General features: G+C 38.1%; 1 protein-coding gene across 1 annotated transcript in view; it reads left to right on the forward strand.

The window, feature by feature from the left end:
* Nucleotides 1-15,040, forward strand: part of cdh13 (cadherin 13, H-cadherin (heart)) — a 270,635-nt gene that overhangs the window by 252,187 nt on the left and 3,408 nt on the right. Inside the window, exon 14 of the mRNA XM_062421569.1 lies at nt 13,828-14,061. Coding sequence (XP_062277553.1) covers nt 13,828-14,061 — 234 coding nt within the window. The remainder of the gene's footprint in view (nt 1-13,827; nt 14,062-15,040) is intronic.

The raw sequence follows: 15,040 nt of genomic DNA on the forward strand, positions 1-15,040 counted from the left end.
AAGTTAAAGATAACATTTTTACCCCTGTTGACGACACATACCCTCATTACTGTGCAACAAAAGTCTTGTAAGTAGAAAGCCAATAAGTACTTTATCAAACCACTTGTTCAACAAGCATGAAAAAAAGCGATATTTTCAACACGGTCCCATCCACCCACCAGCATTTTTTACACTATCACACAGCACATTGGTTTCGACTAATAACACGAAAACTATCTGTATGTAGCCCAACTGTTGAGCTTAGTTTTAGAATTTGGCAAATTCTAGTAAACTTCGCTGCTGACTGAAACAAAGCAGCTCCTCTGCTCTCTCGACCAGCGTTACCTGCAGGCAGTGCATCACATCACATCATCAGCAGAGGGAGGAGGGCAGAGGACAGGAGGATGGGCTGCCTGCACAGAGGAGCAGCTGTGCACACATCCCTTGAATCGGGCGGTGGTGACAGATGGGTTGAAATTGTACGTTGTGTGTGGATTGTGTGTGCAGATTGCCAGAGGTGGGAAGTAACCAAGTATTTGCACTTTGTTACTGTACTTAAGTAGATGTTCCAGGTATCTGTACTTTACTTCAGTATTTATTTTTCTGACAACTTTTTACTTTTACTCCCTACATTTGAACACAAATATCTGTACTTTCTACTCCTCGTTACTTGTTTCAACCTCATGTGACTTTAGAAAATGAATACGTGATGTGCAAATAAGTGATAGAAAGCCAATCTTTGTTTATTTCTTTTAATAATAATAATAATAATAATAATAATAATGCATTTTATTTAAAGGCGCCTTTCAAAGCACTCCAGGACACCTAACAAGGCACATGAAACACAACAACAATACATCAAACAATATAAATCAGGTAACATTTAGTGAAAAGATAAAGAATAAATATGAATGTGACTACAAAGTGCATTAGTACAATAAATAAACAAGAACGTGATTGCATAGTTGGTGTGTGCGCTCTGTGCTGCCCCCGGTAAGATACCACCGTGAAGGCTGCTCATATCAAAATCCTCTACTGACAAATAAAGTCCCAACAATTTGTGCAGACAATGCAGAAATATGAAAGTAGCAGGAAGCCTCCTACCATATGAACACATGCTGTGTGTTAGGGAACTTTCCATCATTTACGTCAATCATTGGCATGGACTGGGTCAAATTAGGCTTTGTGGTCATCTTGACTGTGAGACACTGTTTCCCCTTAAGATAGAAGTTGGCAGTGAGTCTGCTCATTTTGGGGAAAACACGAGGCACCCTGATTTATAGTGTTGCTATAGCAGCCGAGGTTATGTGTTTTCCTGTCTCTCTCTGAACAGAGTAGAGGTAACTGTAGTCACAGGTTGGATATGTTGAACTCTGTTGGATGAGGACAAAGGCCCTGAGTAGCATTTAGGCACTATTCTTATCTGTAGACTTAATTCTATTCTGTAGATGTGTTGGATCTGACCATATTTGGGCATGGCTCAAACTATGGCATTATCTGTGTGCTTCAAGACTTTCCCCAGAGGACCCAAACTCCAGAATTGAAGGGAGCATCAGGACAGAGATTTATTATTATTTTAAGATTTATTTGGGGCTTGTTGCCTTTATTTAGATAGTAACTGGCAGAGATGCTGACAGGAAACAGTGAGAGAGAGAGAGAGAGAGAGAGAGAGAGAGAGAGAGACCTGCAGCATAGGTCCCCAACTGGATTCAAAACAGGGACACTGTGATTATTTTCTATATATTCTGTCTGAAATGTGGCTTGTAGCAAAACTAGACTGTGTCCAGTGCAGGTTGTTCACAAAAGGGGAAAACTATCCTATATTGTGTGCCGTGTGTTATCAAAAGCGGTATTGTGTATCCTTTTTACTTTTGTATATTTCTCACTTTTACTTGAGTAAAGGAGTTGAATCAGTACTTCTACTTTTACCAGAGTCTTTTTTTTTTACACAAGTATCTGTACTTCTACTTAAGTACAGAATGTGAGTACTTTAGCCACCTCTGTCAGATCGTGTTTCATAGACGATCTGGCAACTTGAGTAGTTAAAGCCAAAAACATATGGATCCATGTGAATGACAGTTATTCATAGTAGAGGTTGTGAGTTTCCCAGTAGAAGCAGCAAAGTGAGAGCACAGCGGGGGGAGGCGCAGTGAATGTTGGCAGGTGTGCGTACATTGTCTTACTTTACCATTTCCCTGATATGAAAATGTTGATATCTGTCCTCCAGTGTGGGGATTATCTCGCTCTCCTCTCCTGAGTTGTTTTGTGTCTTGTGTGTTTGGTGTATTACTTTGTGAAGTCTTACTTTGCGCTATAATTCCTCCTCTTGCTTTAGAGTGCTAGCTGCATTGGCATAAGTAGCACCTCAGTGTGAAACCATACCACATCCTTCAGTCTTACTATACACACCACAACATAATGTGTAATCATTGCACAGCCCCTCCCCTGTGTGTTTGAATGGACTGGTGTAACCCAAGAGAAATGGGAGAGTTAAGCAGTGCATAAATAATAAAGATAAATAATAAAGAGTCAGCATTTCTCCTGATTTTGCTGGGAGACATTGTGAAATGATGGGAAAAAGATTTAACTCGATTTAAATTCAATATTCTGGTGTGGCAGACCCCTCCAAAAGCTCCCCCGGTCCTTGCTCTCATCTCCTCCCTTTCTCATTTATCTTTCCTCATTCTCCACTGTTACCTCACCGTCGTCCACCTGTGAATTAGTCTTTCTGACTGTTTAGCTGCAGCATGATTTATTGTGACATTTTCCAATGAGCTATTCCTCATATCCCTGCTCCTTGCTTCCTCTGGTGCGCTGTTGTCGTCGTCGACGTTGTTGTTGTTGTTGTTGTTATTTCATTTCCGTCATCATCTACATTTATGTGGCTGCGGAAAATAATCATAGTAATAACAATGCTGAATATTTTTAGCCAAGGGCATCATCCACTGGTTGTTTGTATCAAAGCTGTCCTGGCATTTAATGGTTATTCTAATGAGAAACAAGAAATGTGGCCAGATAAGAAGAGTCTTGTTTCAGCTTTGTCCTTGGTGACTCTACAAGTGGATGCCTTTTTTTTTGTTAAACTCCTATGAATTTACCGGTGGCTATAGTGCACATGAGTTATTTCACAATAAGAAAAAATGGATCAAATGTTCTTCTTGTGCTTCCTGCCCCCACATCCTCTCATAAACCCCCTCTCTCCCCCTCCCAAAGGGGAAGCAAACACATCATGGGTTTTATACACAAACACCACGCAGAGGCAGAAATCAGTAGATTTCAAACCGCTGCTGGTCACAACCTCGTCTCTTATTCCTCTTTTCCAACAGTTGCAAGGGGAAAGTCAGACAATAAAGAAAAGAAAATCTCCAAAAAACATCAAGAGATAACAACAAGTGACAGTCAGACAGAAAGAGAGCATCAGCCTAAAGCAAAAGTGTTGGTAGCAAAGTGTTTCAGGGTTGTAGATAGAGATATAGGAAGAGGGAGGGAGGGGGGGAAGAAAGAAAGCACAGTTTTTAGCCTGTAGCTGTGGATTAGCCCTGACAGCCCCAGGAGTCAATCAGTCTGCTTGCTCCTCTCATCTCTGGGCAGACAGGACTGTGTAACTGGCAGCCAGGGGCAGGTGGAGGTGTAGGGAGTGCTGGTGGAGGACGGATGTATAGAACAAGAGAGCAAAGCCTAAAGGGAGAGAGGTTGGAGCCGAAGAAGTCGGCCTTTGCACAAAGTCTTTGGCTTAAATCCTTGTTGCATCCGCACCGCAAATATATGGTGGTGTTCTGCAGTATTACAGTAGTACAGATGAGTGTGTGAAATATATTTATCGACACAAATTTCTCAGAAATTGTAACCTCGTTCAGCCACGATCAACCAGCAAGCAGAGTCATTTCATACTGCTAATGTTTTATTTTATTCTATTTTAATTTGTGTGAGAGAGAGAGAGAGAGAGAGAGAGAGAGAGAGAGAGAGAGAGAGAGAGAGAGAGAGAGAGAGAGAGAGAGAGAGAGAGAGAGAGAGAGAGAGAGAGAGAGAGAGAGAGAGAGAGAGAGAGAGAGAGAGAGAGAGAGAGAGAGAGAGAGAGAGAGAGAGAGAGAGAGAGAGAGAGAGAGAGAGAGAGAGAGAGAGAGAGAGAGAGAGAGAGAGAGAGAGATTCTGGTCGCCAGTGGACATCATGTAAATTGCTTTTATAACTGACTTCAAAATGGGATATATTATTAATTGGTTGTCCTCGAGTTTTTAATGTTTTAAACATTTTTCCAGTTTTCAAAATTAGGTGAGTGAGATATAAGTGAGCATCTGGAAAGCAGAAAAGGTCCCAGAGTTTTTTCGAGTCTCGCCTCTTCATCACTAACTGAATGATTCATCGATCTGATGCATCTTGATATCTGCTTCAATACCGACCTTGTTAAACTGACTGCAGATCACAGAATGTGACAGATCCACCATAAATACTTTCATCACAAATTGTCAAATATTTAAAAAGCTTCTGGTGCAATAAAATGGAATCATTGAACACAATTTGGAGTTTTTACACTGAAATTGGGTTGTATTAAATAAAGTGCCCCCTTTTCTTCAGCTCAGTGTTCTGAAAGCCAAAAAGATAACCTTTAAAGTCCATGCAAAGCAATGATCAATATGTGTTCTGAGTTTGTCACACTACAGAAACATGTGGGAATAACCACGCAGCCAAGTTTGAATGATTAATGTTGCCAAGTATATAAAATTAGGTTCCAAAATTATGTAAAAATAAGCAGTATTCTCTGCTCTGAAACAATGGAGGCGTGTTTGATGAAGGCACTGAAAGCACGGCCCAAGTGAGCAGCAAACAATGCGCATACCAAACTTCTGTATATAAATACACAATTTAAAATAGCCCTTGTTTGTTGGTGTGATGCAGCAACGTGGATGATATATAACGTTTTTGGAGCCACTGTTTAATTCTGAACATATTTTGTATGTATATGTGGACTTGTTTTAGTAAAAATGTAACTTGAATGACTAGTTAACATGCGATTCATCCAATTATCCTTATATTAAATTGTCATTTTTTTAAATGGAGTTCAGTACACTAAATGTTACTCATCTGCCGAAGAGTGGTTTCATTGAGACCTCTCACACCATGCTTTTTGGTGAAGTGGGTGACTCTGTGTGACTGCCCAGCAAATGCTCTCAATATGGCCGCACAGCTAGTACTGAACAGCCGCTGAAGTTTGTATCACTACCTGCTGTATAAAGAGCAACTATGATTAACCCTAGGGTTTTTATATAGTGTGTGTGTGTGTGTGTGTGTGTGTGTGTGTGTGTGTGTGTGTGTGTGTGTGTGTGTGTGTGTGTGTGTGTGTGTGTGTGTGTGTGTGTGTGTGTGTGTGTGTGTGTGTGTGTGTGTGTGTGTGTGTGCGTGTGTGTGTGTATGTGTCTCTACGTCATAGTGTCACCATTTCAGGCCTGCCAAAAAAATCCTTAAAAAATGCATAAATGGTTAAAACAGTTTAACGCTGTAACTCACTTCACAGTCTTTTCACGTTTTCAGTAATTACTTTCTAACATATATAATGTCTTCAAAAAGAAATCTCTCATTTTGCTGATTTTGTCAACATTAAAGTGTGTGACACTTCACAGAACTAGTCTTCCCCTCATTCTACCTCCAGAAACCCTCCAACTGTGTCACAAAATGGGATTTATGACAAAGACTAAAAAGCAGTTGAATTCTTTCTTCAACTCCTCAGGTGTCAGAGAACACTGGATTAAAAGACGTTTTTTCTTGTGAGTAAAAGAGACTGCGTTACGACAATTTAACCTCATCAGCTTGTTTTGATGAGTTGGGACACTGCTGTCTCTAGGTTTCTATCTAACTCAAAATATCTTGCTGAGAAAGATGCTTGCACACACGCACACTTGCACACTCGCACACTCACACACACACACACACACACACACACACACACACACACACACACACACACACACACCAACACACTTATCCTCATTTGGTCCTTCACTCTGTTGTGACTTCAGATGAGAAAGAACACGTACCAGATGTCAGTTATGAATTAACCAATGCTTTGCTTGCGTATTCTATGTGTCTTAAGCCAAAGTTTGAGTCAATGTTTCTTAAGATAATCATCTTAACATAATTATTTTGCAACCCCTATATTTAGGACTGGGCAATATACAGGGATATTATTATTACATGATATGTTAAATGGTAAGATATAGTAAGTGTTGTCTTTTCCTGGTTTTAAAGGCTAACAGTAAAGTGATGTAATTTTCTGAACTAAACAGACTGTATATATTATCAATATCAAGCTATTTCTAAAAATATTGTTAATAATTGATTTTGTCCAAATCGCCCAGCCCTACATATATTATTGTCCTCAAAGTAATGCCGGTCAAAGTGGTCCAACTGTCATCTTTACACGGTCAAATTTGTTATTAAAATAAGTTAATCATTGATTAAACTGACACATTATGTAATATTTCATATCATTTGGACCATAGCATGCAATTGTAACAAACTGCATTTTATCTTATTGTGCTGTTCTGTATATTGGTATTGGTATTGTATTGGTCTAGTTCATTACATTATAAGTACATACATGTAATATATACATTAAAACTTCCTGAAGTTCCTGCAGTGGAAACGGGGCTATAGATGTGTTTTGCCTCTGAATGCTTGAGTAATTTTATTGAACTAGAGATGTGGTTGATCTCTGGGAGGTCATCGGAGTCAAAAAGATGAACACAGACGAAAAATATTCCCACTTCATCTGTAGTTTTATTTTGGGCAGACGTTACTGTTGTACAGGTGACGGTTTCAGTGCTAAGAAACATATTTTGAGCATAATGCTACCAGCAACAAAACTCTCGCTACACCAAAGAAGAAGTGATGTCACACTATAGACAGTTAGCAATCATAACAACACCGATGCCGTAGACATGAAAAAATAGCATGCACCGTGCTCTTAACTTTTTCTGCGCTTTTTTTTTCTCATATCATTTGACCTCCTAAATTAACTTTCTTTTCTTTTGTCAAGCTAAGTGCAGTTTTGTAACACCAGTGAAATGGAGTTATTTAGTAAGTCAGTCAGTCAGTCAGAAGACCAAGAATCTTTAGCAGCGTGTTCTCAGAGACAACCATCCCAAATCAGTTTATCTCCCCCATCTAATGATCGAACCCTTTGATGATTCAGCAAATTACCTGAAAAAACCATTAAATTAAAACACTGTGTCTTAAGGCTCCGACAGTACTCACAAGTGGATAACATCCACTGGGACACCAAAGCTGAACAGCTGATTTCTTAACTAAACACTGATCCCAGATGCAGCAGTCATCTTTTTCTGTGATTAAAGAGTTGAACTGAAACTAAACTGAAGTTGGTAAGTCAAATTATCTCAGCATCAATTATAATTTCCAATAGTTTACATAATCATTGTCACATTTCATCATTGCTTATCCATCACTTCTAAGTCGTCATTTAAATCCTTCTGGTTGATTATCCATTCATCTGTTTGCATTGCTTTCTTATTTATTAACTTATTAAAGAAGTTCAATGAATAAATGTGCATTCATCAGTAGGCCAATGTCAGAGTACATCACTGTATTGTTACATACTACTTCAGACTTAAGATTGATTAAAATAGTTTCTTAGTCTCCTCCCAGCACATGAGAAAGAATTTGTCACGTGTGAGTTTAGCATGGCTACCGGAGTTGCCTGAACTGGCTCTCAGACTCTGCTCCTTTAATACCGAAGAGGGACTTTGATGGAGACAATTAAAATGAATCTTTGTCGTTAATTAGTGTAATTTCTGCTCTCAAACCAATTTATCAGAATCAATCCTCGCTTGTGTAAAGTTAATTTTAGCTTTGGACTGTTCAATCTTTCAGTGAAAATAATACATCATTAATTATCTCATTTGTATAAAGCACTCTTTACTTTAGGAAAGAAGTTACTTAAGCTTATGCAAGTTTCAAAAACTTTTACTTCATCCTTGTAGCCTAATGGAACCTAAATAAAGGAGAGTAGTTTGGGAAAAAAACAAAATGAAGGCTGCAGAGCAAAATGATGCATGGATTTCCATTTAACTTCATTTTAACCTGTTACCAAGATGCAGAAAGAGCCTCAAAGCTGATTGGATTATTATAAATTCCACAAAACATAATTCACTTGCAAGCACATTGGGATTAAGTTTTACAATACGATGCGAAGCCCAGGGTCAACCGCTACGGAGGGGAGATGGACTGTAATAAAGACTACGAAAGAAACGTCTCTCCTAATGAACACACACACACACACACACACACACCGCACTACGAATGAGTATTGAGTCTAGTACATAACATGAAGCGGTTGCAATTAAATTTGCCTATTAAATTATTCTTTCAAGTCTCTAAAAAATAAATGAGCAACACCCTGAATGGTCAATTTTGGGCATAGAATAACACAGAATAACACAGAATCATGAAGGGGGCTTAGACTCTGAATGGAAATACGAGCACATAACTGGAACTGTATAGTACTGCACTTAACTGCATTAAACAAAAGTTATATTCTGTGGTTGGTTTTATTACTATATGCCACTTAACTGTTGTTAACTCTAATAATTAGCTTTAGATACACAGCAGCAGCAGCCTCTGAACCCAGAGAGTGGAGCTACACACTCACGCAGTTCACAAGAAGAATCATAAACACACTTTATACTTGTTTTATGCTGCTTTAGTTTGGAGCCTGTGCAACTGATGTAAATAGAGATTGAAACCTTCATATTTAGACAGGAGTCGTATTGTCAGACAGTCTCATCAGCCAGCAACAACACTTTGACAGCTTGATGTGATAATGAACACATTTTTTGAGACAAAACAGCTTTTAACACTTAAAGGCTTCATCACCCCCTCATTTTCCTCTTTTTGTGCACCACAGAAAATCCCTGCGTGTCCCTTTTGTTTCCTTTAATATCGCCTTCTTTTGGTATTTATGTTATCTTTAGTGCCTAACACACAGATGTGGGTGGAGACGCTGTAGCGCCAAGGATCCGCAATCACCCATCTTCTTTAGAAACTTGCGGCGTGTGTTGAATCTGGACTTTTTTGTGACAAAGCAGTGTGAAGTGGAGGCCACCAGACAAGCTCCATTGATGCCAAGGCAGGCTGATGATGACACGGGCGTGATGCAAGGGAGATAAGGAGGAGTAAGAGAGGAGGGGAGCGGGAAAATAGAGTGATTAGGTGTGGGGAGGATTCATTTAAGAAGACAAACAGCTTCATTTAAAGCTAGCCAAGCACAGAGACGGGCTCTCCCACCACAAATGGGGAGAAATTTGCATCTTTTCACCGACGGAAGAGCCGAGCCCTGTCCTCGCTCTCTTGGTCTCATGTCTCGAGTGGAAATAGATTATCAAGAATCTCGCCTCAAGTGCCTGCTGTCTTTGATTTGCTTTTAAACACATTTTCTCTCTGCTTTTGCCAAAGTAATTCTCCTCCGCTCTTGATGTGCTGCCGGATTTGTCACAGTCACACTTATTTACACTATATCAGGATTGTTTGCTGTTATGTTTTATTCCTTGACTACATATAGAAATTACAACAGTCAATAAGTTTAATAAATATAACAAATTAATCGCAGAATTTGCTGTGATTAATCGCTAATATTGATCTTTATAATATTGAAGATTGTAATAATGGATATTAAAATGTAAAATCACAGAATGAATGTAGACTCAACGCCAAGGAAGTGCATTTTCAAAGACTGCTGTTCAATAGCATCTTTTTAACTTTGAACACAAATGATCTCATTGTGAACTACAGATTTCCAATAAGACTAATCAAGACTATTGATTGTCAGTTTGAAAGGCGTATTTCTTAATATGCACTCACACAAATATTTACAACATTCAGACCTTTAAATTGCAATTTGAATTTCAAAACCATCAATGCCAAAAAAAAGTTAGATGTCGGCTTAAAAAGCAATCATTTCTGATATACACGTCTATAAATGATTATTAAAAACAAGATGCTTTCCATTTCTGAGTGCCAGTTGAATTTCGTCAAGGTCTTCGATTGTCCTTGTCAATTTGAAAAAAAGGAAAGATTCTCTTCTCTTCACACATGGAAGACTCACATATAAAGAATACAAAGGGACGTGTTTTCCTTCACAAAAGTTTTGCCCAAATTCGGAGTATAATTTAGCCCCCTTCCTAACTATTTAGCATGACATAGTTGATACCAATGGATGCCTTAAGTTGTGTAGTTTCATATGACAATGGTATCTTCACTTCATTATCTTTAATCCTTACATAGCCCAAAATGCACAAAAATGTTTATATTTTGAAATGTCCATTGAGTCCAATGTGACCCGTATCTATTGACATGACTTTTTGTTAAATGAATCGTTAATAGTATTAATAAGGTAGTAATTAATAGTTTTTCTTTTTATGATGTAGCAGTGAAGACTGATGGCTCTAATGGTTATACAATAAACCCCACAGTTCCATAAAGTTCTTGTCATTTTCACTTTACATAAAGTAAATTTCAATCATTATTGCTATGTTATATTTTCTTAGTCTTAGGTAAAATAGGACATGATATTGTGTGATAGTAGCTGTTTTTTCTCTGAAAGTGAGTGGTGTAAAAGCTAAAAAATACACTCTCTGCTCTCTGAAACATTCATCAAGGTTTAATAACACATTTATTGATCAGTCAGATCAACTATTGATGCTTTCTAAACTGATCTGTGGTTCAATGTTTGGTATGGAGGGGATTCTTAGACTGGGTCAAAACTGACCGAGAACATAATGTGCGGGTATAGTATATGAATAGTATGTGAGGGTTATAACTGATCTGAAAGACATGAGTATGTTTTTTTTTTTCTTAATGTGTTAAATGTTTTAAATTAATCAAAATTAACGTGTTAATTTTGAAAGCATTAATAGAAACAGAAGCCACTGAGGAGATGGGACACATTTCACAATAATTAAACAACAAAAATGGCAAACTCGCTACATCATTATATTTGATGTCTCTAAATAACAATCTGCTGATTGTTTCACAGCTGAGATGGAAATTAATAATGTTGTGAGCTCAGCAAACAAACAGATCACAGTCATTATCTGCTAAACACAATCAACGGCTGTGATTTCTCCCTCCACAGAGCATTATAAATATATATATATATATATAAAATTATATAATATCAAATAATAATATATATAATATTTCTCTTTGCCCACTTCTCTGACTACAAATGTTTATACACTCAACTGGTGTTTTGGAGGGAGGTAAAAAGAAGACAAATCTGGCGAAAAAGAAAAAAATCTGGCTAAAGTATACTTATTGTCATCGCTTCCTTCTGGTGCAGTGAGAACAATTCAGCTTTCTATTTGACCTTGTGAGAGCCGTTCATCTGAGTTGGTGGGAGTGCAGAAACAAACTTGTGTGTGTGTGTGTGTGTGTGTGTGTGTGTGTGTGTGTGTGTGTGTGTGTGTGTGTGTGTGTGTGTGTGTGTGTGTGTGTGTGTGTGTGTGTGTGTGTGTGTGTGTGTGCGCGTGTGCGCGTGTGCGCGTGTGTGTGTGCGCATGTTTGTGTTTATGTGTTTGTTTGTGTGTGTGTGTGTTGTGTGAGTGTATCCAGTTGGATGACTGCCATTACACTAGCAAATCATTAACACCTCCACATGCCTTTTAAGGTTTACACTACACTTGACATACAGTACGCTCATGCATTGACACAAATATTAAGTATTTAATATTCAGATTTCTACTTGCATGCAGGGATTTTTATTTTGCAGTGTTTTAATAATGAGCCACAGCTTGGAGATAAGATCATTTCCATCTGAATTGTTTGACCCATTTTATAAAATTCTTCTTTTAAAAGATGGAAACATGAACTCAAGGGCTTGTTGTATAGGTCTGGGATGCAGTGAAGTGAATATGTATTTAAATGAATCTGACAATAAGCAAATCAGGGTTTTGTTTATTTTATTTTAATTTATTAGCTTATTTAACAAGGATTGACTGTTGAACCAGATTTTGCTTTATCTTCAGATGCTGGGCAGGAAAATATTAAAGACAATACTGTACAATACAAATAATACAATACAAACAATAAAATACAATACAATTAACAATATTTGCAAACAGCACATCACATATAGTATAAAACATCATGCAAAACAGCTGGTTCCATACATATCACATGATTTGTTCTTGAGCCATGTTTCAATGGATTTTCTGCTCTAACTTTAAAGTGCTGATTTTCTCACAATAAAACTGGCTTTCAATCATACTGGTGCAACCAAAAAGTTAAGGGGGGCGATGTTAAACCTCATATTAATGCATGGAAGATACTCATAATGTAATTGCATTGTTACTACAAACAATAATGTCCTTGTCTTAGATTGATGCTCAATTCTGTCATATTTTAGGAGATTATTAACTGTAACAATATAAAATGAACATGCAAAATAAATATTAGTTTTTACCCAAAAATAATGCAGAAGAGAAGTTGTTGGTACAGAGTAGTGTCTGTGGATCTTCCTCTCAGGCTGCATATAGTAGAAATTAATGACAACTGAGACGAGCACATAAACATTTTTTATTAGCGCCTCCCTTGTTTCATCTGGATTGTGGAGGCTGGACGGTAAGAAGACAAAGAAATGTTAAATCAACCCCCCCTCATCCCCATCACCATCCCCAGTGAAAACTATGCCCTTGTGGAGTAGTAAATCTGCCAGTGTTATCACGGTAAACTGCTTATATACCATGATAGACAGCATTTACTGAGGGCTGGGGTAAGCCAATGGTCAATTCATAATGTGGAACCTGTTTTCTGAGTAGTTTTGTATATTATGAGACTCTGGCCAAACCTGCCTATAATGAAAATGGAATACATTTTTATCTGACATTTAGATATTCAAAAACATCCTAGTTATTTTTCCTAATTCATTTATATATATATATATATATATATATATATATATATATATATATATACTTACTTTTTAAGAAGTCTTAAAAAGTAAGTATTCACCAAATTAGCATTTCACTCTGGGAACATTTTCTGCTCAATGTGTGTGCAGCTTTCTCTAACGGCACCATAAAGCATAAAAACCAAGACTGGCTTTCATTCCATTCCAGCATCACTTGACATTTATTGCACACATACTGTATCTTGACTCCCCCCCTCCCCCCCAGCCTAAATTGTCTGCAAATATTTTTTTTTACCTTGAAAAGGTAGAGGGGACCCATTTTCCAATTACAGATCTTGTCTTTAGGTGTTAATTGCTGACTGACCTCTGGAGCTTTTCCGGATGCCGTGTAGGTTTTTTAATAACCTCTAATCGCAGTGAAACAGAGAGCAGTAATAGAGAGGAGCCAAGCTGCTTTTTAACCCAGCATCCTTCAATAAAGGGGTAATCTCATACAAACACAGAAGCCCTCAGTGTGCCAAGTCAAAACACTCTTTTAGCTAAACATGAGCCACTGTGATTCAGGGTCATCCCGCATTGAAACGGCACACAGTTTTTGTTTTGCTGGGGTTAAATTGGGTCAGCTGAATTAAAAAGAACAGGATGGGTCTTATTAAATTACCCAGTGTTTTGGTTTTTCAGCTCTTACTTTGCTCTTGGAGTTCAGCTGAAAGCATTTTGACATTGCAGAATGAGAAGGGTGAATACACTTTCGAATAATCATGAGTACACTTTGTTTTAATGTAGCCGCATTGCATTATTGCTCTTTTCACATCATTACTGTTCATATTCTCCATGCAATGATGAGCACCAGGGCCAAATTACAGCAGTAAACTTTGCAGAGTGAAACCTGTCCTATCCTAATATGTGTGTGTGTGTTTTGTGTTTCCAGGAAGCCCGCCAGCCACAGGTACCGGCACATTGGTCATCAACCTCGAAGACTACAATGACAATGCTCCATATGTGGTCCCATCGGTAGCGCGAGTGTGTGAAGATGCCCACGATATGAACGTGGCCATAGTTGGCGGGCGGGACAAGGACCTGGCACCCAATGCCGCACCCTTTAAGATAGAACTAGGAAAACAGCCCGGCCTCGACAAAACATGGAAGGTTACCAGAGTCAACTGTGAGTATTTTAGTTTGATTGGATTGCTCTTGAACTGAACGGAACCAGTAGGGGAGAACGGGGTTGGTTGTCACATTCATTAGATCTTTGTCCCTAGAGGGAACTGTTAAAAAGTGTTGGTACTGAAAGTTTTAGAATTTAGGTGAGATGTTTCTTCCACACTCATTTCTGGGGTAACCACTAATTGAGATGAGAGGATGTTGAAAATGTAAATATCCAACTATTCATTGCTTCTCTTCTAGGCTTTTACACAATGAGTTTATAATAAAATACCATCAAAAAGTATGAAGCGAGAGCTATAGTAAAGTAGGTTTTTTTCTTAGCTACACTAAAACATGTGGTTGTTAGCTTTGCTGGTAGCAAAAAATCCCAGTTGGGGATGTTTGTCAAATTCTCTTTGGGGGTTGGTTGTCACATGTTGGCATATACACATATATGGTGTGATATATCTAGTTCTTTCTTTCTTTTAAGAGAGCAGACTGAGCAGGAACTTTGTCAGGAAGACAAACAAGAACCAAACTCCTCCAGATGTAAAGCTCAGAGCAGTCAGAGAGGTTCAACTGCACAATATTTTTAGTATTGTTAAAAGGACAAAAAATGTAATTATAGGAATGATTTTTCCTGTTTATGTTCTCTTGATGCAGGAGATGTGTTAGGTTGTTGTATTTAAATGAAACAAAACACTTTAAATATATTTTTAAGATTGTCTATATTTTTGATTTTTCCCCATTAAAACAACACAGAGACAACCAACCCCATAGTGTGTGACTACCAACCCCATGATGGGGACAGTTGTCACAAGTGCACAAGACATATTTGATGGTCCATATCTCTACAACAGAATCAGCTGAAGGAGAGTAAGACCGCTCTATTCCTACCTGAAACTTTAGGGTTTAATTACAAGTTAAAAGGGAATCTATCCAGTATACAGTTTGTGAGGAATTCAAAGGAAAGTAAAAAGTGTGACTACTAACCCTGT

This window comes from Scomber scombrus, chromosome 6 (genome assembly GCF_963691925.1).
Source record: "Scomber scombrus chromosome 6, fScoSco1.1, whole genome shotgun sequence".
Taxonomy (NCBI): domain Eukaryota; kingdom Metazoa; phylum Chordata; class Actinopteri; order Scombriformes; family Scombridae; genus Scomber; species Scomber scombrus.